General features: G+C 46.2%; 1 protein-coding gene across 3 annotated transcripts in view; it reads left to right on the top strand.

Annotated features, from left to right (window-relative positions):
• GPCPD1 (glycerophosphocholine phosphodiesterase 1) overlaps positions 1–14286 on the top strand; it is a 91438-nt gene extending 77152 nt beyond the window's left edge. For all 3 annotated transcript variants that reach the window (XM_074989326.1, XM_074989327.1, XM_074989328.1), the window contains 6 exons: positions 444–505; positions 2230–2295; positions 2791–2927; positions 4199–4334; positions 4720–4880; positions 13488–14286. In XM_074989326.1, coding sequence (XP_074845427.1) covers positions 444–505; positions 2230–2295; positions 2791–2927; positions 4199–4334; positions 4720–4880; positions 13488–13680 — 755 coding nt within the window. In that variant the 3' untranslated portion in view covers positions 13681–14286. The remainder of the gene's footprint in view (positions 1–443; positions 506–2229; positions 2296–2790; positions 2928–4198; positions 4335–4719; positions 4881–13487) is intronic.
• Positions 14287–25777: the final 11491 nt, after the last annotated feature.

Genomic DNA, 25777 nt, shown 5'->3' with positions numbered 1-25777 from the left:
CAATGCCCCCTTCAAAGCTGGGGGCAAGTGTGGACCCAGCCTGTGAGTTTTAGTTTGGCGCAGTTTGCCAGAAGGAACTTGGCAAATCAGGTGCTTCTGTAATCGTGCTAATACAGTGTGGCTCTTTCACCCTTAGCAACCAGACAACACACAGCAGCTTATGATTCTTGTTATGGTTTCTATCTTTAAAGATCTGGATCTCAAGCGCTATGGGGACCCATCTCTGGTGAATACTCTAGATCAAGCTCATGCAGCATGGGCCAAAATCATCTGTCTTACTATACATTTGAGATGGCAACACGAAATTTGTCACACACAAATAATAAGAAAACAAACTGTAATAAAAGTTAATTTCTTTTAAACCTTGCGATTTTTGAAGATGGTCTCCTATTTTGGGGGTTGGAGATCCTGTTAATCTCTTTAACATTTTTATTTTATTTCAGCATCTTTTAAAGGGGAGGAGAGTGCTGTTTCTGAGAACCAACCATTTCCATCTCTCCTGACGGTAAGCAACAGTCAATGTAGAACTAGACAGTGTAGAACACTGTAATGTTAGGTAAACTGAAATGTGAAAATATTGATGAGTAAGATTTTGGGTTCTTGCATACTTAATGGAGAAATGGGTTCTAGAAAGTGAACTTTCCTAGTCCTGTAACTGTATTTGATTATTTTCTTAAAATAATTTCAGCAATGCAGTGCTCTGAACATGTGTGAACGTAGAAAGTCAAAAATAAGGTCTATTTTGAATAGTTTCAATGTAGGTTATACAGCTAATTTAACTGTATAAATCACATTAAAATCTTCAGTTTCTAACAAGTTATAAATGGGACCTCTTTTGATCTACTGGTGCAACTTTGAGCAGAAGACAAAAATAATGATCCAGAAGAATTTTTCCATTTCTATTCCTTTCCTGAATCATCCTGATTTTTTTTCTGCAGTCAGAGCTCAGTGATGGCTAAAATTATTTCTATCCAGCAGTTGCCAAGAAACTGTTAACCAGCAGCAGTGCATCAGAACCAAGGAAATGAGTGTAGTGGAGCTAAAAGGCGGTGGGCCAGAATTTTCAAAAGTGTCCACTAATTCTGATGGGCTCAGTTTTTAGATGCCCAGCTTGGTACACAAGGCCTACTTTTCAGGATCCTGTTCATTCACTCACTCACTCACTCACTCACAAGGTTTTGGGACCTGCAGGTGCTTAACATTTTTTTGAACATTACTCTCTGCGCCTGTCAACTTGGGCATTAAAATTTAAGACCTCCACAGTTGGTGGCCGCTTTTTAAAAAGTTAGACTTGCATCCATTCACCACATAGCATCCGCTGCTTAGCATGGGCATATACAGACACACATCTCATACAGCTGGAAGGGGCCTCAGAAGGGCATCAAGCATCAAGTCCAGTCTCCTTCTGCTCTTGGCAGGACCAAGCACCATCTCTCCCCTCCCCACCCTTTTTTTTTTTTTTTAATTTATTTGCCCCAGATCCCTAAATGAGCCCCTCAAGGATTGAGCTCACATCCCTGGGTTCAGCAGGCCAACATACAAACCACTGAGCTATCCCTCCCTATGCATAGTGCTGAGCAAGTACATTTTCAATATATTACATTAATAACTTATCTGTAGCAAAGTTGTGTTATGAGTTAGCTTTTTCTTCTGGTAAACAATTTCTGGCTTAGTCTGTGATAATACTTGAAGTGATTTTTTTGGTTAAAGTATTATTTTGTTTGCCCTTTATTAGTTGGTGGGCTACTATTCTCCAAAACACAAATGGAAGCAATTAGGTCATTATTTTTTGTCTGAGATAAACATGAACAAATGGGAATAATTAACTTCCCTAGACAAAACATCTGAACCAGATAATTTCCCTGAGTAAAGGCCAAAAACTGCTATTCTCTCATATCAGAGTAATTTTTATAAAACAAAAAGTGATAAGTAGCCCAGCAAAAAATGTAAGCACTGTTTAAGTATTTATAAACTATATGTAACTGTATCTCTGAATGTGTTTTGTAAACAAGTTAATTGCAGATAAGACTAATTCCTGAAGGTTTTGCTCATTTTTCTATGGACCCAGGAGAAGAGGGATGTGTGCCTGTAAGTGTTAAAGAATCAGCTGTATGCTTGCTGTTTGGCCCTTGCTGGGTTTAGTATTATTTGTCCTCTGTTTATCCTTACCACTAGCACTTAATAGGCATCATGTGATTTGGTGCCATTTCATAATACTGTTTTATCCAGGTTCTAGAATCCCTTTCTGAAGACGTTGGATTTAACATAGAAATAAAATGGATTTGCCAACAACGAGTAAGCAAGTTATACTGTTTCTTGTTTTGATACCTTGTGTAGCTTTGCAGACAATGTGTATCTTGCTATGTCAGTAGTTTAGGTTTGTGTCACATGCAAACTATTTTACTGTTGTTTTTATTTAATAGACTTAGCCATCTGTTCTTTTGAACGGAAAAGGGCAGTTTTGTTTACCAACTGCGTATCATACTAGCATTAGAACTAGAAAATCAAAGGCACCGAACCTGCAAATGAACAGGCACCTACTTAGCTGAAGTTATAAAATTTATAACACTTATTTTAAAAAGCTACCTCATGTTTCCAACAATTTTGTTGAAAGCTGTCTCTTAGTGTTGCAAACAACAGGGTTTGGTAGACTGGAGAAGAGTACTTTATCTATATTGATGACCAGGATGCTGCTTTTTTTTTTTAAACTGAAATAATGAAGACTGCTGTCATTTGAAATATTTATAGTAGTCTTTGGTGTAGTTCAGCTACTTGCCCTTGTTTTCACAGGATGGAAAATGGGATGGCAACCTGTCGACTTATTTTGATATGAACCTCTTCTTAGACATCATTCTAAAAACTACTCTTATAAATGCTGGAAGAAGGAGAATTATATTTTCTTCATTTGATGCAGACATTTGTACCATGTAAGTTAAGCTCAGCTTTAAACCATTTTTGACTCAGTAGATTTCACTTTAGGTATTAATATGCAATGGAAAGCTCATTACAAAGTTATTTCGGTAACTTGAGTTTAAAGTATGATGTTCAGCATTCAGGGAATCCATCTGACCCATGTCCAAAATACAATCGGAAAACAAAGCCAGCAACATATTAAGAGAAAAAAATTAGTAAAATACTTTTTTCCTATTTATTGAAGTGGCCCAGTGCTTACATGAGTAAATATTTATTTATTTTCTTAGAACAGTAGGGAAGGGATCAGACTTTATACTGGGGTTTTGCTTTCCCTTGGCCTCAGCTTCCTGGCAGTTCCATCAGTATGTCCTATTTCTTCTCTCAGCTGGAGGACAGAATATTTTGGTATTTCTTGATTACAAAGCTCTTACCCATTAGTTAGATGTAAGGGTTGGTCAATACCACTGTGCAAACCTAAAATGACTGCCAGTGTCTTAATTGCTATAGACAGCAGGGAGATGGAGGTACTGGGAGTCATCAGTGAGCCCAGTTCAGGGTCACTGCAGAATATTATTTAAGAGATTGCTGCTTGGTGCTCAGAGGTATGTTAAAAACAAAAAAATACCTGTTTTGAAATGCTCTGCTTCACGATACTACATAAGGAAAGTTAGGACCAGATAACAGCTCCAATGCCTCTTCAGTTACAGGACAGCTTCAGTTACAAGGCAGTTTTGGTTAACATCATTGTCCATATGCTCCTATGCAAACAAATACAAAAACAGTACACTTATCTGGTAATAGCCAGTCCTTTTCACAATAGATGATCATCTTGGAACAGGGCATAACATCTGTATCTGGCAGTTACTTAGTACATGCAAATAAAATACTTACAATTATATAGAAGTCTATTGAAAATTTTCAACAAATCTATTTAAAGAAATGAAAATACTTAAATTACGTAAATACAGTTCCTGGACATTGGCTTTCTAGAAAAGCTAATTGGCTTTCTCTTGTGGTAGATCTTAATGTTGGTTTGCTGGGTCCTTCACTTTCCTGTAACATTCACCTTGTCTTTCTTTGGAAGATAGTAAAGGTTTATTGTATTAACTTTTTAGTCACATCACCTGACTAAGCAGACTGACGTCTGTGTGTAAAACTGCTTGATTAATACTTTACATAGTGCATGTCAGTACAGTTTGGAGTGGTGATTTTACTTTTTGCAATCTGATCTATGTGGGAGAAACCGTTCCCCTTTGCAGTTGTATATTTTCATACTTTCTTATAGGGTTCGGCACAAGCAAAATAAGTATCCTGTGTTGTTTCTAACACAAGGAAAATCTGATGTTTACCCAGAACTTATGGATCTCAGGTCTCGTACAACTCCTATCGCCATGAGCTTTGCACAGTTTGAAAATTTGCTGGTAAGTCGTCATGCTCTTATTACTCTGTGACATGAAACTAAAATTATTGTTATATTCCATAATTGCTGATAAACTCACTGTGAAAATACAAAATCAGGGTAAGATGACACAAACTGTTAAAAGAATACACGAACATTTAATAGTAAATATTTAAAGTAATGTAACTTTCACTGTTTCAAGGTACTAAGAATGCACTTCAGCCCCTTCAGTTGTTAAATAAGCAAGTATTTAAAAATGCATTTAATTCAGAGTTCATAAGATTATTTTTTTAGTTGTCTAAAAATTGTGAAACACTTCAGTGATCAAACATGAGAAAAAACTGCGTTTTAAGAGTATTTAAGTTAGATTATATTTGCATTTTCTTAAATGTTCTATAATTTTACAGGGAATTAATGTGCACACTGAAGACCTCCTAAGGAACCCATCATATATTCAAGAAGCCAAATCTAAAGATTTAGTTGTTTTCTGCTGGGGTGATGATACGAATGACCCAGAGAACAGGAAGAAGTTGAGAGAATATGGTGTTAATGGGCTAATATATGACAGGTCTGTATTTCTTTAGAATTACAATATCTGAAGTGAGCATATAAAACTCCCTTATACTGACTCAGTTGCATATGTGAAGCACAGGTGACCTTTCCTTCTGTCAAAGGGTGCTGCAAATACATGGATGGCCAGTTTGAATGGCCATGTGTTGGATTCCTGAAAAAGAGAACTAGTTTGCAAATCTTAACATGTAACTGTCATTTGTGAAGATTGTTTTGTTTAAACTTTGAATTTAAGATGTGGGCCAGCTTGCCTGAAAACTTGTAAGTGTGATAGGTATTTTACTATGTTCAGATTGTGCTGTTTAACAAAAATGATTTTCAGAACAGTGCATTCTTGTGTAATTGGTGTTGTGCTTGTTATCGAGGAGCTTTGGACATGGCTCTTTCAGCACAACCTCTGCTGTACTGAGCTTTAGGAGGTGGTGATATAAGGCACTCTTTTCAGAGGCTGCTTACGTTACCTTTACAGTGCACTCAGCCTGACAGTGAATTACTGAACTAGATCCTAGAACAGGGGGTGAGCAAACGTTTTGGCCTGAGGGCCACATTGGAAGTTCAGAAATTTATGTGGAGGGTCAAATAAGGCAGGTTAAGAGGGTCCGTGCCTCCGCAGATAGCCAGGTGTGGCCCAGCCCTTATGCCCTATATAACCTCCTTCCCTCAACCATCCACCACCTCCTCTTCCTTCAACTCCCTCTCCTCCCTTCCCTCTCCAGAACCTCCTGACACTCCCCTCGCCCCCTCCTCCTGCAGACCAGCCTCCTGACTGTGCTGCCTGGACCATGGGGCTGGCAGTTTTGGAGCTGCAGTCTCACCACCCAGAGCATTGGGGCTGGCAGTGTGGTGAGCATAGTGGCTGTGGCTGAGGGCGTTGAGGCTGCATGGGAGCAGGGGACAGAAGGGGAGGGCCCAGGGTTAGCACTTCTGTGTGGGAGGCCAGACGGAAGGGTCTGGCAAGCCGGATGTGGTATCTTAGAACAATGCTCCAATGTACATATTGTGATCTGAGCTGCTTAGGATAGCCCTCCTTGAATATGCCACAGGCAGGGTAGTCTGCAATAAAAGAGAAGAGTCTCCCAAAACAGGTGACTAATGCTGTAGTCAGTCTCCAACCAGTCAGCGTTCTTAATCCTCCACACTCGTTACTGAGAAGCTTGAGTGGGGAGGGCGTCAGTTTCAGACGGCCTGTGAAGCAGGGCAGCATTGAACTGTCTGGAGCCCAGGGGACCCCCACAGTTTGAGCCCTGGGGCTTTTAATACATGTTTGGGGGTGGGTGGGCTCAAAGAGAGAGGTTGAAAGTGCCTGCTTTAGAAGTATCAAAGATTGTGTCCTTTTGGAGAAAAGCAGTTAAGACTAGCTTTAGCTGCTGGTGTTGCTGCTATAAAACAATCCTTTTCATCTCTGGTGTGTAGGCCAGTGGTGGGGAATCTTCATACTGTGGCATGGGACTCGGGGTGGGGCAGGGGGACTGCAGCGGGGAGCCTGTGCAGCTGTAGCATGCCCACTGGCTCCCTGAAACTGGCTTGTAGTCACCATGGGATGGCAGACCCCAGATTGAGAACAGTTGCTCTAAGGCACTGTCAAACAGGTGATGGAGGTTCCTTAAACTCTCTGCAATTGAAGAGAGTGGAACAAAACAATCTTTAAAGTGAAATCCTTTCTTAGTACTTTACCTTTCAGATGTTTTAACTATGTTTCTTCTTCGAGTGTCCCCGTGGGTGCTCCACAATAGGTGACGGGCTTGCCCGGCGCCGCAGATCGGATCTTCCAAGCAGTTTCTGCCGGACCGCGCATGCGCCAGCGCGCGCCGCTCCCTTGCGTGCTCCTGGCCATGTGTGCGATCCGGTCCCCGCCAGTTCCTCTTAACCGCCGTCGGCTGCAGATGGAATCCAACTAGGCTAAGGCCAAATAGCGTATTCAACGACTTTATCTGTTTTTCTTTGAAGTTTTTTCAGGTACTTAGGCTACTACAAGTTAGCTGGTTGTTATTTTGCAAAAAAAAAAAAAAAAAAAAAACAACAACAACAAACAAACTACGAGCGGGACAGCTTCAGTCCAGTCCCAGTAACAAGAGCCGGAGGCCAGGAGCTAGGGCCATCAGCCCTCCTGCTGAGGCAGGCCATCGGACGGGGAAAACGGCACAAAGAAGGTGCTAAGTACCCACTTAAAAACTCAAAGACTCACCAACAATGTCCTCTTCAGGCTTTAAAAAAAAAAAAAAAAATGTGAGTCCTGCCGAGAGGCGATGCCAGCGTCCGATGGGCACAGTCTATGCATAAGGTGCCTGGGGGAGTCCCATGTGGCACAGAAATGCGCCTTCTGTGCTAAATTAACGACCAGAGCACGGAGAGACAGGGAGATGCGGATTAAAATGCTGCTTCTTGATAAGGCCCTCCAGCCAGACGTGTCGGAGCGGCCGCAGCAGGAGGGACCCTCCGGGGCCCTTAAAAGAAAAGCTGCCTCCCTCACTCCATCAGCGCAAAAACGGAGGAAAGTCTCTCCAGCCCGATCCCTGCCGGCAGCAACAGTGAGCGGGACGGGAGGAGCAAGCAGCCCCCAGCCGCAGCAACAGCTGATCGGCGGCGGCACGGAGAGCCACGTGGAAGCCGCTCAGCCTCCGATAATCAGCCAGCCGCCCCACACCGCAGGCAGGGCGGCGGCTAAACAAGCGCCGGTACCGGCGGCACCGACCCCCAGGGAACCGGCGGTGCAGAGCGCGCAGGCATGTAGCCTGCAGGCGCAGAAGGACACCGCACGTGCGGCACCGCCTTCGAGCGTGCCTAGCACGGTGCCGACGGGGCCGGGATCCCCCGCGCGTCAGGGGGCGGAGTTACCTCCTCCAGGGAGGGGGAAGGCTGCACACAAGAGGAGGCATTGCAGCCCCTCTCCGGACAGGGCTGTGGAGCTGCTTTCTCACAGCCCTCCGCTCATGTTGCAGACTCCAACCAGAAGGCAGGGGTCCCCCCTAGCCTACCCGGAGCCCCCTTCTCCATTTTTACAACCAGCCTCACCATGGCTGGCACCACCTTCACCCTTCCTGGGGTTTGAACCGCTGGACTATTATGCGAAATCGCTCTCTCCAGTGTCTCGACGATCTCCCTCCCCCAGACGCAGAGGGTACACACCAAGGGAGTGGTCTAGGTCACCTTCCCAAGAACAGTGCCTATACTGCCATGGTCGCCCCTACCACGCGGGGCATAGACACCATGGGCAATCTACTAGGGAAAGATCCCCACAGACTATCTCGTACCCCCGAGGGCAATTGCGACCGGGGACAGAGACTCAAGCATCTCAGGGGGGACTGGTCATGGAACCCCGAGATTTTCCCTCGCAAACCTCCAGCGAGAGGGTGTACTATCACCAGCAGGAACCGGAAGGGTCCAGAGAGACGTACCCCAGCGGTTCCTCGCTCTCCTCCCCGGACGAGGCTACGGCCCTGGGGGACGTCCATCCTACGGACGATCTCAAACAGTTTCAGGAGCTGTTTAAGAGGGTGGCCTTCACGCAAGGCATCCAGACAGCAGAGGTGCAAGAGAAACACCATAAGCTCCTCAAAAATTTGAGACCTCCGGCCTCCTCCAGAGTAGCAATACCACTTGATGAAGCGATCTTAGAGTCCGCCACTACGATATGGCAGACCCCTGCAACTATTCCGCCTGTCCAAAAGAGAGCGGATAAGAAATACTTCGTGCCGGCGAAGGGCATGGAGTTCCTGTTTAGCCACCCACAGCCAAACTCCTTGGTGGTGGAGTCCTCGCAACAAAGATCAAAAACATCTCAATTTAAAACAGGGGGAACAGACAAAGATGCCAAGAAGCTAGAGCTGTTCGGCAGAAAGGTCTACTCCTCCTCCACTTTAACGTTGCGAATGGCAAATTACGCAGCGCACTTAGCGAACCATAATTTTGACAACTATTCCAGGTTAACCTCCCTCATGGACTCGCTTCCAGAGGACAAAAAGCCGGTCCTCAAGGCCATAGTGCAAGAAGGCTACGCGGCTGCGAGGACGGGAGTTCAGATTGCTTTGGACATTGCGGACACAGCAGCACGTTCCACAGCAACCTCAGTGGTGATGCGAAGGGAGTCCTGGCTCCAGACCTCGGGTATACCAAGGGATCTGCAGGCGAAGATAGTTGACCTTCCCTTCGACTCGCAGAAGCTGTTTGCTGAATCAACTGACTCGGTCCTTCATTCCAGTAAAGATTCAAGAGCCACACTCAGGACCCTGGGGATTTACACCCCTCCATACGTAAAGAAAAGGTACTACCCTCAGCAAAGGCGGTACCAGTACCAGCAACAGCGCCCCCAGTATCACAGGGGTTACGAGCAAGGGCGACATCAACAGCACCAGCAGTACAGAACTCCCAGGCGACGCTCACAACAGAGCCTTGCGTCCTCGGGGCGGGGCCAAAGGCCACAAGTTTGACACACAGATCCAGGGCTGCGCCATCACTACCATCACACAAGGTCATCCGAAGCGGCTATTCCACCATCGCCTCCGACCATTCTACGACCAGTGGCAAAGGATCACCACAGACAAATGGGTGCTGGAGATCATAGCCACGGGGTACGCCATCCCCTTCCAGTTGCTCCCACCGTCGCGACCTCCACCCAAGCCCCACCTCCAGGAGGCCTCCCATGTAGCCAGGCTCAGGCAGGAGGTGGCCCATCTCGTGCTCTTAGGGGCGGTGGAAAGGGTGCCGGAGTAACTGCAAGGAAAAGGGTTCTACTCCCGTTATTTCCTCACAGAGAAAAAGACAGGAGGCTGGAGGCCCGTCTTAGACCTTCGCGGCCTCAACAGGTACCTGCGCAAGCAACGTTTTCGGATGACCACGATCGCCTCCATCCTTACAGCACTGGACGATGGAGACTGGTTCGCAGCCCTCGATTTACAAGACACGTACTTCCACATAACCATCCATCCGGCTCACCGGCGATTCCTCCGGTTCATGGTAGGCAACGAACACTTCCAATACAAGGTCCTACCGTTTGGCCTCTCCTCGGCCCCCAGAGTCTTCACCAAGACCTTGGCAGTGGTGTCAGCCTACCTGCACAGACAGGAGGTATTTATTTTCCCGTATCTGGATGACTGCCTGCTCAAAGGGGCCTCGAAAGGGGAGGTTCTGCACATGATACGCGTCACAGCAAACACGTTGTCCTCACTTGGCCTGGTTATCAATCTGGCAAAATCAAAAATAGACCCCACACAGGACATAGAGTTCATAGGGGCTCGCATAAACTCAGTCACAGCGAGAGTATATCTACCAGAGGCTCGCTTTCGGGCCATCGGTTCCCTCGTGCAAGTCATCACCTTCAGCCCTACGGTGCCGGTCTTGACATGCTTGCAGCTGCTGGGCCACATGGCAGCGGCGACGTTTGTAGTGCAGAACGCCAGGTTACACATGCGCAGCATGCAGCACTGGCTGGCGAGTGTATACAAACCGGCAGTACACACTGTTCACAGGGTGGTGTCGCCCACAGCCGGGGTGCGCAAATCGCTGCAATGGTGGGTAAACCCCAGGAACTTGCTAACAGGGGTACCCTTCCACCAGCCGCAAATATCGGTTTTTCTCACTACAGATGCCTCCCTCATAGGGTGGGGAGCGCACATGGGCGAAGAGGTGACTCAAGGACTGTGGTCACCCACGGAACAGTCACTACACATCAATGTACGGGAGCTCAGAGCAGTGTTCAACGCCTGCAAACACTTTCGAGACCACATACAAGGCAAAGTCGTCGGGATCAGTACAGACAATACCTCCACCATGTTTTATATAAACAGGCAAGGAGGAGCTCGATCCCGTGCCTTATGCGCGGAAGCAATCCGCTTATGGAACTGGTGCATCGCCCACGATATAATCTTGAAAGCCTCATACTTGCCGGGTGCGCACAACGTGAAGGCAGACCAGCTGAGCAGGCGTTTTGCGCTCACACACGAGTGGCAGATCCGTCCCGATCTGCTACGGCCGATTTTCCACGCATGGGGTTTTCCCCAAATAGATCTGTTTGCCACTCAGCACAACAAGCAGTGCCCACGATTCTGCTCCAGTGCAGGACTGGGATGGGGGTCCCTGGGGGACGCGTTCGCGATCCCGTGGGGGGGCCCCCTGCTTTATGCGTTTCCTCCCACAGTGCTGATCCACAAAGTTTTGCAAAAAGCGAGGAGGGAAAGGGCCCGGATGATCCTGATAGTCCCAACATGGGATCGCCAACAATGGTTCCCCCTACTCCTGCGCATGTCGGACCGTCCACCGATGCCTCTTCTGGTGGCGCCGGATCTGCTCACGCAAGCCCAGGGGTCCATAGTGCATCCGCACCCCCAAAGCCTGTGACTGCAAGCATGGTTAATCCATGGCTTGGCTCCCTAGAGAGCACATGCACAGTGGGAGTACAGCAAGTCCTAGAAAGTAGCAGGAGGACTTCCACTAGGAAGACCTACAAACAAAAATGGACTCGCTTCACGGCTTGGTGTTCTACCAAACAGCTGGCCCCCCTTTCGGTGCCTATACCTACAATTCTAGAGTATTTACTGGACCTCAAGAGAGGAGGACTCTCGCTATCCTCATTAAAGGTCCACCTTGCCGCCATCTCGGCGTTCAGACATGAGGAGGAAGGGCACACAGTGTTCGCCCACCCTAAGGTTACCAGGTTCCTCAAAGGGTTGGTAAACCTCTACCCCCCTCGGAAACCGATTCCACCTTCGTGGAACTTGGACCTGGTGCTTACCACACTGATGGGACCACCGTTCGAGCCCTTGGCCACGGTTCCCCTCCGCCTCCTTACAATAAAGACGACCTTTCTTCTTGCAATTACGTCAGCTCGTAGGGTGAGCGAGCTCGCGGCAGTCATGGCAACACCACCCTGCACTGTTTTTTCCAAGGAGGCGGTAACCATACGGCTGCATCCAGCCTTTGTTCCCAAAGTTTCTTCCGAGTTTCACATCAACGAACCTATTGTTCTACCCTCATTTTATCCAAAGCCTCATAACTCCAACGAAGAGGCGCGCCTACACCTCCTGGACGTGAGGAGGGCGCTAGCCTTCTACGTAGACAGGACCAAGTCCTTCCGGAAAACGGATAGACTCCTAGTCTCCCTCGCTCCCAAATCAAAAGGAGAGGGTCTCTCCTCGCAGAGAATCTCGAAGCACATTGTATCCTGCATAAAAATGTGCTACGAGCTCAAAAAGACTCCTTTATCGGCCACTCCCAGGGCTCATTCCACCAGGGCGGTGGTGGCATCAACAGCCTTTTTCAAGGGCGTTGCGTTAAAAGACATTTGCAGAGCGGCGACCTGGTCATCCTATGACACCTTCGCCAAACATTACGCCCTTCACAGGGTATTCCAAGAGGATACCCATCTCTCTGTAGCGGTCCTCTCGGGGACAAGCTGCACATAATCCGATTACCCACCTCCTATCTTGGGTTACTGCTGGGTAGTCACCTATTGTGGAGCACCCACGGGGACACTTGAAGAAGAAAGAGAAGTTACTCACCGTAGTAACGGTGGTTCTTCGAGGTGTGTCCCCGTGGGTGCTCCACTACCCGCCCATCCTCCCCGCTTCAGATCTCTGTTAGTGTTTTGCAGGGGCACCCGAGGCGGTTGGTCGAGGAACTGGCGGGGACCGGATCGTGCACATGGCCAGGAGCGCGCAAGGGAGCGGCGCGCGCCGGCGCATGCGTGGTCCGGCAGAAACTGCTTGGAAGATCCGATCTGCGGCACCGGGCAAGCCCGTCACCTATTGTGGAGCACCCACGGGGACACACCTCGAAGAACCACCGTTACTACGGTGAGTAACTTCTCTTTTTTTCTTTATCTTTGATAAAAGAAAGTTTAAAGAGATTGTCAGTAGTGTTGGCAATGTATTACAAAACCATCTGCAATCTCTGCATAGCCAGCTCTGGACTTTAATACTGTTTAACATTGTTGGACAATATCTGGATTGTGTTGATATATTTGGCTCATATGTTCAATCTAATTTAATACACCACCTGAAAAATATGTCTGCAGAAGAATAAGTGGATGCTGGTGTTCCCAGTTTGGTGTCTTTTTTTTTTTTTAAAAAATATCCGGTCAAAATGTTAACCATGCAAATGAAGGACTACCGCTTTATATTGCAGGATATGGTTTAGAGAAATAATTTTCAAGTACAGGTAGAGCCTCTATTCTGGCACCTCTGGACCTGACTTGTACCGAACCAGAAAATTTGCCCAACCACGGGAGGTCAATATTGTCTAGCAGCAATACCAATACTTCCACTGGTTACTGAGCTCTTTAGAAGACATTTAGGGGTAAATTAGAGCTAAATAACTGCACAGAACACTGAGAACCGGGACTGGTGACTGTAAACAATCTTTATAGGACCATGAGAAACATGCCCACACCCAGGATAAGTGGCTATCTCACTAACTAAAATCATGTCTGATTACAGATGATGCTGAACTAGAGGGGTTCAATTTGTATTAAGTACATACATGCTAATTTATAGAACTTCTAGCTGCCTAATTTAATTCTAAGCAGAGAAAATGGAAATTAATCAGTACGTTTCTGAAGCATGATTTCTGTAGAATGTCACTTCTTACACACTTTTTTTTCTCATTTATTCAGGATATATGATTCGATGCCTGAACAACCAAATATATTCCAGGTAGAGCAGCTGGAGCGCCTAAAGAACGAGTTACCAGAGTTGAAATCCTGCGTATGCCCCACTGTTAGCCACTTTAGTACCTTGTCTCTATGTAAATGTCGTAATAGCCTTATGGAAACAAATGGCATAGATAACAACATACCAAATGCTTAAGTATGCACAGGCTGACTCCAGACAGGCCGTTACTTTGTATGCTTAATTTTCCACCATTGGAGCAGTGCCATTTATGCCTTCATTTTTTGAGCAATAACTATGTTCCTATTCCATTATAGTACTTGCTAGAATTTGAAATCCTGTTAGGCCAGTTATAATTGTTCCAGTTTATATGTACAGTTTTTAAATCTTCACAATCAACAAGTTCAGAATCTTAAAATAGAAGCCAAGTGGTGTAACTGTGCAAATATGTCTTATGAAATGAGCAGTTCTGAGGTGTGGAAGTTTCATAGATGAAATTTTAGTGCTTACTCTGATCCCGAAATTGCTGTTAAACAATCTTGTCACTTATTTCAGTTCTAATCTGACATGAGATCAGAAGAATGTTTGTAATGTGTGTATGTATAATTACATCTGGCCTGAATAAATTAGTACCTCATATGCGTGTATTTGCACAGATGCAGCCAATTGTACAAAACTTTTGTGCCATCTTAAAATGTGTGTGTATATAGTATATATTTTTAACTAAACTCCAGCGCACATGAACTGATTTTTCTCTGTTAGAATGTTTCAGTTGCTACTATATTTTTTTCTTTACCAGCCAAATCAATGGCATAAAGTCTGTGTATGGCAGTTAAGAGCAAACCACAAATACAGCTTTTAATTCTGCACAAACCTGCCAAACCTCAATGTTGCGAGTAACTTTGGATGTAAAAATATTGCAGGTTTTTCAATAGTTAAGAACTTTATTGTGCAATAATAATCTTAAAAAACCATATGCACACAATGCACAAATTCTATAAAATGCATGCTTCAGGTATTAAGCATGAAATAAGTGTTTGCAGTGGTCATTGCATCCTTGAGGTGTTAGTTGAGTGTGAACTTGCAAGGATGAACAAAAACACTTAAATCTTTGTTGCCTATGACTGTGAGCCTATGTGGGGATATAGTCAAATAAGGTTTTTGTCATCTACAATTCATTTTACTACATGTTACAGACCACTAACTTTTTTGTATTCAAAAACAGTTAATACATTTTGATACTTTTGCTTTCAAAATTGACTTCAGATAATCCTTATCCTCTGGTTGATGGCTGTCTCCTGTAATTTATTCCAAAGTTAGAGTTCAGAAACTCCTGTTGACTATGTATGCATGTTCTTAAATTTGTACCTCATAAGATACACTGTCATGACAATGCAACAGGTGTCACTTTTTACTGAAGTGCTAATGTATAATAACCCTCCCCCTCAAAATATTTATTTTTCCTCTTGTTGTAAATTGACAATGAAAATTGTATTATACTCTTTACGTACATTCATTGCTGCATAGAATTGATTACATGAGCAATTGCAAATATATGCTTGGCCTGCACCAGTGAATAGTATGAGGCAAAGGGTTTCTTTCAGCTTGCCTTGCATATCCAGTATTTAAATTTTTTGTCCTCCACAAACTGCACAGTACTTGGAAATTGTCTTAATTTAAAAAACAAAATAAATCTGAATTTAAGAAAAGCTGTGAGGTTTTTCCTTTTCATGAGCCACTTACAGTGGTTTGGAGCAGCTGTTTGATAGTTAATCGTAGCGGTGTTACTTGATAGAACCAATATGGAGGCCCAGATTTATAAATGTCAGACTGCAGATTGTGATGAAATTTTCATTCTTAATTTGAATTACTTATCTTGACAGATGCCAAATGATCGTATGTTCCTGGCACACGCAGTAAAAAAGGAAACACAAATACTCCTCCTGAAAGATTGCAACATAACACAACTTCATTTCTTAGAATCCAGAAATCTAACACAGTGATCAAATACACAGAGAGATGCAGCATTTTTAACCCACTTTGTTACAGATTGGCTCTTTCACACACTGAGGGAGACTAAGATTTCATGATTATCATCCTGCAAGCGGAACAGGGGAACCCCTGATAAGTTAAAGTAGTAGTCTGGAATGTTAACACTAGTTTCAGTACAACACAATTTACAAACTGATGGGTACTGACTATGCTAGAGGCTTGGGTATTTCATTGCTTGTGCAGGCTAGTTGTACACCCAGTCAGAGAGCAGCATATTAAGCTAATGATGATGATTAGGCAGCAGCAAGGCACATAACTTCTGTAATGTGTAACTGAGTGATAGGGCAACAAAATGACAAATGAAATTTCATGTGGATAAGTGTAAGGTAATGCACATTGGAAAAAATACCCCAACTATACTTTCAATATGATGGGGGCTAATTTAGCTATAACTAATCAGGAAAGAGATCTTGGAGTTATCGTGGATAGTTCCTTGAAAACATCCACGCAGTGTGCAGAGGCTGTCAAAAAGGCAAATAGGATGTTAGGTATTATTAAAAAAGGAATAGAAAATAAGACAAGGCCCCTATATAAATCTATGGTATGCCCACATCTTGAATACTGTGTACAGATACAGTCTCCTCACCTAAAAAAGATATCCTGGCACTGGAAAAGGTTCAGAAAAGGGCAACTACAATGATTAGGGGCTTGGAACAGGTCCTGTATGAGGAAAGGCTAAAAAGATTGGGACTTTTCAGTTTAGAAAAAGAGGTGACTGAGGGGGGACATGATGGAGGTATATAAAATTATGCCAGGTGTGGAGAGGGCGAATAAGGAGAAGTTATTTACTTGTGCCCATAATACAAGAACAAGAGGACACCAAATGAAATTAATGGGTTGCAGGTTTAAAACTAATAAAAGAAAGTTCTTCTTCACTCACTGCATAGTTAACCTGTGGAACTCCTTGCCACAGGAGACTGTGAAGGCTAGAACTATAACAAAATTTAAGAAAAAGCTAGATAAATTCATTGAGGACAGGTCCAGAAAAGTCTATTAGCCAACAGTAGGAACGGTGTCCCTGACCTCAGATTGTCAGAGGCTGGAGATGGATGTCAGGAGACAAATCACTTGATCATTGTCTTTGGTCCACCCCCCTCTGGGGCAGCTGGCCCTGGCTGGTGTTGGCAGACAGGCTACTGGGCTGGATGGACCTTTGGTCTGACTCAGTATGGCCGTTCTTAAGTTGTGCTGTGCCATAAAGTTGAATGTAGAATCTTGCATTACTCTGCAGCTAGAATTGGAATGGCTTAACAATGCTCAGCAGCACTTAGGACAAAATACTACTATGCTGCAGTGCCAATGCTATCATGTTCCTGGCACTTCCATCTACACTTACATCCAGACCGGTGGGAAAAAAAACAAACCCTGACCCCAGATGCCTCTGTCTAGGTCCTACTGTGGATTTGCAGCTGGTTGCCAGCATTTCTCTATTGCAGGAAGTCAGCCAGGGCATGCACTCTCCAGTGAGAAGCACCTATAGGTACAATGTTTCAGGAAGCAGATGGGAGAGGTACAGGAGAGGGTGACAGAGCTGAAGTGAAGCCATGCTCCCAGGGAATTCACTGAAAAATGCGTATGGAGACCTCCAGGTCTGAGGGATGCAATCCAGCTGGAGAGAATGGCATTAGCACCACCAGAGGAGTCAACCGCTCCTTTGCAGAGAGGAAGCTGCCTCCCCCCCAACTCCCAAACTACCATCCACAGAGATTGTAAGAATGGTATGCAGCCGTGGTAAGGAGGAATCTCCCCTAAACGTGGTGGAGGAGAAGCCACATACACTCAGGTGGGGAAGATGGCAGCCATCACTCCCAAGAGGAAGCCAATGGTAGTGGGTTCTGACAGCCTCTAAAGGAGGTGGAAGCATCCCTCTGCTGGACTGACCTGGCATTCTAGGAGAAGCACTTGCCTGAGAGGGAAAATATTGGAGACAAGGACATAGGCAATCAGCAGAGACAAAGCATAGGCAAGGGTATGTAGAGGGGTAATCTTAGAGGTCTAGATTATTGTCAGCAGTATGGGGATTAAATAGGAGGAACTAGTAATACTAGTGAATAATTAAAATTGGCACTTGGCAACAGAGGTTTGAGATAATTTGCATGACTTGTATATTGATATAGAAGGGTACTGCTTGTTCAGGAAGGACAGGGAGAGAGGTCTTGTGTATCAAAGATGTATACACTCACCCAGGTCAAAAGAGCAGTGCAAGGCAGACGTTAAAAATCCCTGGGTAAAGAAAAAGGGTTAAAAAAAGGGTGATGGCCAGGAAGGGGATCTACTATAGACCACCTCATGAGGAAGAAGAGATGAGTGAACCTTCTTTTAAACAATTAACAGAATTTCCTGAAGCCCAGGACTTCCAATTAGCAAGTAATCCGCTGGGAAAATAACTCAGTGGGGTACAGATTATCCAAGTTCTTCTATTGGAGACAACTTTAATTACAAAGGGTAGAGAAATTTGATTGTGAAAAAATAGAAACTGGTTGAAAATTCGAATATGGACGGCAGCATAGGTGCAAGTGATCATGAAATGAGTTCACGATTCTTAAGATACCAGAATAAAGACTTGTCCTTCTTTGTATGTTTTCCAATTCTAATATCTTTTTTTGAGGGGAAGCAACCATACCCATATACAGGGTGGGGACATAGCATGAATATATATGGTATTGTGATGCTTACTGTCCTATAACTTACTCCTTGCTTGATGGTTCCTAGCACCTGTTAGATTTTTTGATCGCTGCTGCACACTGAGCAGAGAAAATGTCCATAATGGTGCCAAGAGGTCTTCCTTGAGTGGTAACATCTATTTTAGACCCAATTATTTTTGTGTGTGTAGGTGGAATTGTTTTCCAATAGGCATTGCTTTGCACTTATCAATGTCAAAGTTCATGTGCTCTTTTGTTGCTCAGTCACCCAGTTTTGTGAGATGTCCCCACATCGTGTATGTCTGATTTGTCAGATTTTATTGCAATTCTTTTTTCTGGTCCTCGGTACTTAAATGTCAGTCTGTATTGGGAATGAGATTGATCTGATGGAGTGGGTCTGTCCCACGAAAGCTTATCAGTAAGTAAATAATTTTGTTTAAAGTGCTACATTTCTGCTGTTTTTGTTTTGTTGGTGTACGGACTAACACGACTCTCTCTCTGTTACTATTCGACATTGGTTAAAGTACAGAGACCCCTGGGGGACACTATTTACCTTTATTTATTTTGAGAACTGATGGTTTATTTCTACCCTTTGTTTCCTATCTTTTAACCAGCTACTAATCCATGAAAGAACATTCCATCTTATTCCATGAGTGATTACTTTGCTTAATAGCCTTTGGTAAGGGATCTTGTCAAAGGCTTTCTGGAAGTCCAAGTATTTTATATTAACTGGATCACTCTTATCCACATGTTTACTGATCCCTCCTTAAAGAATTCTTGTTGGGGAGGCCAGATTTCTCTTCACAGAAACTATGGTGACTTTTTCACAACAAATAACATTCATCTATGTACCAGATATTTCAGTTCTTTACTATAGCTTCAAGTAATTTGCTTGGTACTAAAGTTAGACTTACTGGCTTATAATTCCCAGGATCACGATTAGAACTGTTTTTTAAAATTAGCATCCCATTAGTTCTCTTCCTGTCATCTGGTAAAGAAGTGGATTGTAACAATGGGTTACATATCACACTTAGTATATCTGCAATTTCATATTTGAGTTTCTTTAGAATTCATGTGAATTCCAGCTGGTCCTGGGGACTTAATAGTAGGCATCCTTCAGTCTGCATAGACTATGGATTGTGCCCTTTAAAGTTTCAGTTGAGGACTTCATTTACAGTGTCTATTGTGACTATAAAGACCCACAAGAGAGTGACAGTCCTTGCTGCATCTCTTGCAGATGTAGTGGGTGTCTGGCAAGTCCTTATTGTGCTTTCTGTGCGCTCGCTTCTCCTCTGCTAGCTGTCTGATCTTCAACTCACCCTTCTGAAGGCCCTTGTGTAACCCCCGCCTCCATCTGCTGCGGTCGTCTGCTAGATCTTCCCAGTTGTCCAGCTTGATGTCTACCTCTCTGAGGTCTCTCTTGCAGACATCTTTGTAACGCAACTGGGGGCATCCGGGAGGTCTTTTGCCAGAGGCTAGCTCCCCATACAGGATGTCTTTTGGAATCCTTCCATCGTTCATCCTGTGGACATGGCCAAGCCAGCGGAGCCGACGCTGCCTGAGAAGGGTTGCATGGTTGGGATTCCAGCTTGCTCGAGGACAGCGGTGTTGGTCACTCTGTCCTTCCATGATATTCCAAGGATGTGCCTCAGGCAGCGCGAGTGGAAGACATTCAGCCTCTTTTCCTGGCGGGCATACAGGGTCCAAGTCTCGCTGCCATAAAGGAGGGTGCTGAGGATGCAGGCTCTGTAGACTTGCATTTTGGTGTGAGTGTACAGCTTGTTGTTATTCCACACTCTCTTGCTGAGTCTGGACAGAGTTGTGGCCGCTTTTCCGATCCTCCTATTTAGCTCAGTGTCCAACGTTGAGGAGTAAATGCAGGAGATTTTGGAACAATCTAGGATGACTCCTCAGATTTGTCATCTGTAAAGAATGGCCCAGGTGTGAAGATCTCCCCTCTTCTGCAGTGAAGACTGATGAATTCATTTAGCTTCTCTGCAACACCCTTGTCTTCCTCCAGTGCTCCTTTATCGCTTTGATTATCCAGTGGTCTCACTGATTATTTAGCAGGTTTCCTGCTTCTGATGTACTTAAAACATTGTTTCGCTGTTAATTTTTGAGTCTTTGGCTAGTTCTCATCACATTCTTTTTAGCCAGCTACCTGTCTAATCACAATCTTACACCAGGCTTGCCAGCGTTTATGTATCTTTCTATTTTCTTCAGTGGGATTTAACCTTCATTTTTTAAAGATTGCCGTTTTGCCCCTGTTCATTTTACTTTGTTTAGCTGTGGTGGCACCTTTTTTTTTAATCCTCTTATTATGCTTTTGAATTTTGGGTGTGTGTTTAATATGAGCCTCCGTTATGGTGTTCTTAAAAGTTTCCTTGCAGCTTGTAGGCAAATTTCCATTTAATTAGCTTCCTCTGTTTTGTTTTGTTCCCCTTTCTGAAGCAACTGTGGTGGTCTTATTGGTGCCCTCTTAGAATAGTAGATTTAAAATTACATTATTATGGTTATTATTACTGACCAGTGCTGCCATATTGACCTGTTTGATCAATTCCTGTGCTCCAGTTCTGGACTCTCCACAGCTCATCACAAGGTTGCATGACAATATGATTCCACCAGTGTGAGCCGGTGGCGTAGGCTCAGTGGGATACTTGAGGGTGGGTGGGCAAGGACAGGAGAATGAAGGTTGGAGCTATTGGGGTCATCTCTCCCACACCCCTCCACCTGCTCCAGCCATCTGGGGTGTGATAAACACTCTCCCTGGGGGGAGAGAGCTAGTGAAATGTGCTCACCACATTGGGGCTGCCCAGTGCTCTGCCCAGGGAGCAATGATCCCTCTGGTCTTTTTCCCCTCCAGGCCCAGATTTTCTCCCTCCATGTGCAGAATAAAGTTTTAGGTGCACCGAGGCAGTTGCAAATGTGCACCAACACTTGAAACAAAAACCCTGACTGTGAGTGCTCTGCTAATTAGCTCTCCTGAGTGTCCCCACAAGCCCACAGCTTGCAGGGAACACTGCTGGGGAGGGGCGGTTGGGGCTTGCCCTGTTCTGCTCAACAGTCCCTCTGGGGAGCAGAGCTGGGGCTTGCCCCACTCCAGGGCTGCAGCTAAGGAGAGGGGGCCAGGGTGCAGGAATTGCCCTGCTCTGCTCGCCCAGTGCTCCTGCTGGACAGTGGGGGTGGGGCCAGTGCCCCCTCCAAGTTTTTTCCATCCAGGGGCAGAATAAATCTGTGCTTCCCACGGCATGTGCAGATGTGCATAACCAATAGATAGACACGCTGCCAGCCTCCCCAGCTGTGGGTGCTCTGCAATCAGCCGCGTGGCACCTGAATCTCTCCTGGGCGGCCTCCCAAGCTCTCAGCTTGCAGGGAACTCTGGTCAGGGCACAGAGGCTTGCCCCACCCTGCTGCTCCAGCTGAGGAGTGTGGGTAAGGGCCTCACAAGCCCCCATGTCCCAATCTGCCCCTCAGGAAGAGTGCCGGGGGCAGGAGCAGGGTTAGTCCCTCATTTGAACCCTGGCAGGTGGGCCAGAGTGGAGCAAGCCCCCAGACCCTGCCAAGAACAAGCAAAGCCAGGCCAGCCCTGAACCCTGGGCTGAGCGGCACGAGCACTGGGGTGGGAGTGGGCCTGAATGATGCGTGGGTTGGCCACAGTCCACGCAAACCAACCTTTGCCCGTGCTTGCGGTTTGACCTTGTAACCCTTGCTAGTGACTGTGCAATGCCAGGGCACTCCGCCTTCTTTGCTGCCTCCTACTCCCGCTGCTGTATCAGGAACTCTGTCTGGCCACTTTGCTGGGAAGAAAACATTGCCAGAATGCTCCCAAGCCCCTTGCAGGCACTCTGCCGGTTTCCTGGTGTTGGAGTAAAAGTCCCTGCAGGCAAAGGTCATCAAAGAGACGCCTCCTCCATCCTGTAGGCTCCAGGAGCTGGGGATGCACTGACCACAATGACTGCTCTGTTGGCAGCCTGTTCTCACTTCAGGTAACCTGCCAGATGGGCAGTGATACAGTGCACCAGCAGCAGGGGGACAGGGCAACTGCTTGTTGGGTGGATCTGGTTCCTTTGCCTCAGGTCTGTGTGCCGCAGAGTGAGCGCCAGAGTCCTAGGTTCAGACACAGGTTAGAAAAGTCTCAACGTCAGGTTGAGAAATAAAAAAGCAGTAAAAGTAGCACTTTAAAGACTAACAAAATAGTTTATTAGGTGAGCTTTCGTGGGACAGACCCACTTCTTCAGACCATAGCCAGACCAGAACAGACTCAGTATTTAAGGCAGAGCGAACCAAAAATAGTAATCAAGGTTGACAAATCAGAAAAAAAATGATCAGGGTGAGCAAATCAGAGAGCAGAGGGGAGGGCAGGGGGGAAGTCAAGAATTAGATTAAGCCAAGTATGCAAACGAGCCCCTATAATGACCCAGAAAATTCGCATCCCAGTTCAAACCACGTGTTAACGTGTTGAATTTGAATGTAAAAGCGAGTTCTGCAGTCTCTCTTTCAAGACTGTTGTGAAAATTCCTCTTCAGTAAAACGCAGACTTTTAAGTCATTAACAGAATGGCCCACTCCATTAAAATGTTGGGTGACCGGTTTGTGGATCAGGATATATTTTGTTTAAGTATCGAGTCTGTTCTGGTATGGCTATGGTCTGAAGAAGTGGGTCTGTCCCATGAAAGCTCCCCACCTAATAAATTATTTTGTTAGTCTTTAAAGTGCTATTGGACTGCTTTTTTGTTTTGATAGTATATAGACTAACACGCCTTTCTCTCTGTTACTAGGTTAAGCAATAGTGTTGCTCAGGGTTCTCTAACATGGATCCGCTAACTGGAGTCCTACCCACTGATCCTGGGTGTTGGTTTCAGTGAAGGTGTGCCTCGAAGCACAGGAGGGCATTGGTGCATTTCTTATAGAGCACGTGGCAAAGAAAAGGGTGACAAAAGAAACAGTCCTTGCACTGTGCCCTCTCTTCTTTCTCTTCCTCTCTCTCTCCGCGGGGACCTCAAGCAGATGCTGCAGCACCATCTGGTGCTGGCCCTGCTCTGCAGCTCCCGCCTTCCAGGCAGCTATGCATGGGGCAGCTACTGTTTGTAATTCTGTAGCGCCTCACGTCCCAAGCCTGGACCATGGTGGTAGGTGCTGGACAGCCCCAGGACAAAAGGACGGACCCTGCCCCAAAGAGTTGAAAATACAAGTTCAGAACAAGGAAACATGGCCACAGGCAGAAGAATCCAAGGAACCAAGTGTCTAAGCAGATCAGGTCGACCTTAGGGTTGAGGGCAGGGGTAGGAATAAGGCTGAGCGAACGGTGTGGCAAATGTCGCGCTGGTGCTGCTGTTTGGGCTGGGATGCTGGGGGGTTGGGGATGAGGTCTGTTAGGAGCGGCTGAGCGAAATGGCAAAGGCCAGAGGTGGAGCAGGGGGCGGATGTAGAGGGAGGCTGAGGTAAAGAGATGGGGTGGAGGGATGTGGAGCAAGTGGTCAGCCAGCGCTGGGCAGGGACAGCACGGCCTGAAATTTGGACTGCACTGGCCACTGTAAGTTCCCCTGAAGGCTGCACAGGCTGGGGGAGGGCTGGCACCAGCTGGCTGTGTGAGGGGGTGGCCGGGGGGGTAGCTCCCTTGCCCTGACCTGGGGCTAAGAGGATGGAGGGGTGGCTCCAGCTGGGCCCCAATTTAGCCTTCCCCTACCCCCATCCCCATCCGTCCAGCTGCTCCTCACTGGGAGCCTTTGGCTGTCTGCTGCCTGCTGGCAAGGTACGACCCCATCCTGGGCCAAGGTGGGTCTCCTCAGCTCCTGGCAGAGCTCGCACCAACGTCTGCTTCCCGGGGCTGGGGGCTGCAGTGAGCTCCCTGGGGGGCAGTTATAACAGCGCCGGCTAATGGACGACCCAGGCCGGGTCCCAGGGGCCTCTACGTTACCTGCTAGCATTAGTCTATTGCTATGAATGCCCCTCCCCGAGCACATGGGGCTACGGCTCAGGCCTGGGAGGGCTCCTGGTGTACCATGCACCAGGGAGTCGTTGCCGGGAGGAGGTGTTTTCTGGCCCCAGCTCCAGGGGACCCAGAGCTGTGCCATACCCATCAGAAGGCCTAACCCCACACCTGGCCACTGACCAGCCTAACCCCTAGCGCTTGGCTCATGCCTGGCGGCTTGTTGGGGTCAGAGGAAAAATGCATCTGGGCGAGGGATTTGGAGGGGACAGGAGTGGCCCAAATTCAGTTCCAGGAGAGCCCTTAATTTTGGGTGGCCTCTGTTTTGGGGCACCGAGCCTGAGCCAGCGAGGGCCTGTCTTTGAGGTGCTGAGTGTCCCCCATTTCAAACTGGTGGCACCACATGTTAGCAGCAGCTTCTAGAAAACATTGGAAACACTGCTTCTCTTCCTCTTCCACTCCCACCGCCTCAGCACGTGGCCCCTTTCAGCCAGGGCATGTCACTACACCACTCGGGCCCAGCATTGCCTGTTCCTCTGGGAACACAGGACAGGCAGCACCCAACATTATAGTGGAGACGTGTTCTGCGGCCTTTGGCAAGGGACACCAAACAGCAGGAAGTATTCCCTCCCGTCAGAAGGCAAAGGGGAAAGCGACTACCTTTCTAAGCCCTAATTCTTCCTTAACGTCTGTGGCGTCTGACTGTGTATGATCCTGCCACCTGTAGCTTTGTTCATTTGCTTTAATCAAGCTTAAAGGTTGGAGCGGCCGTTGCTAAAGCCAAGAGACCTCAAAGGAAATGATTTAGAAAGTCCCTGAACTGGGGTGGCTAAGCCCAATGGAATTTCTCTCCTACTTTCTGAGCATTTCCCAAGTTCGGGACTCGTTGAGACAGGCTCAATCCTATCTCTGTACAGCAGTGAATGAACTAAGCATTATTTCAATGCCTTAGAGTGGTGGACGTGTTAGGCCGTAATTTTAAAAACGGTGACCGGTCCTGGTGCCACAGGATTGCTCATTATTCTTCCAGAGCTCCCGTTCATTGTGGAAGAAGGTTGTGATATATGTTCTGTCACAGATAGCAGGCCAGTATCCTACTGTTAGAACATCATCTTTACAGCAGTGGGCCCAAACCACGTTATATTTCTGTAGTGTGCCCAATAACTAACAAAGCTGCCTTAGAACACACTTAGACTTAAGGGGTTTGTCGTCCAGATCCTGATCCATAATATAAGAACTAGGGGACACCAAATGAAAATAATAGGCTTCAGGTTTAAAAAAAAAAATAAACGGAAGTTCTTCTTCACACAGCAGTCAACCTGTGGAACTCCTTGCTGGAGGAAGCTGTGAAGGCCAGGGCTATAACAGGGTTTGAAAAAGAGCTAGATAACTCATCAAAGTTAGCTCCATTTATGGCTTTTAGCCAGGATGGCTAAGGAACAGTGTCCCTAGACTCTGTTTGTCAGAAGCTGGAGAAGAATATCAGCAGAGATATGGTTTGATCATTACTTGTTCGGTTCACTTCCTCTGGGGTATCTGGCATTGCCCACTGTCAGCAGACAGGATACAGGGTTGGATGGACCTTTAGTCTGACCCAGTATGGCCGTTCTTATGTTCTTATATATGCAAATACAGCAGTGTTATGTTACTATATGAAGGACCAGTATTAACAA

The sequence above is a fragment of the Carettochelys insculpta genome, chromosome 3 (genome assembly GCF_033958435.1).
Source record: "Carettochelys insculpta isolate YL-2023 chromosome 3, ASM3395843v1, whole genome shotgun sequence".
NCBI classification, from domain to species: Eukaryota; Metazoa; Chordata; order Testudines; family Carettochelyidae; genus Carettochelys; species Carettochelys insculpta.
Note: the sequence above shows the minus strand (reverse complement) of the source record. Positions and strands in the feature narration are given on the sequence as shown.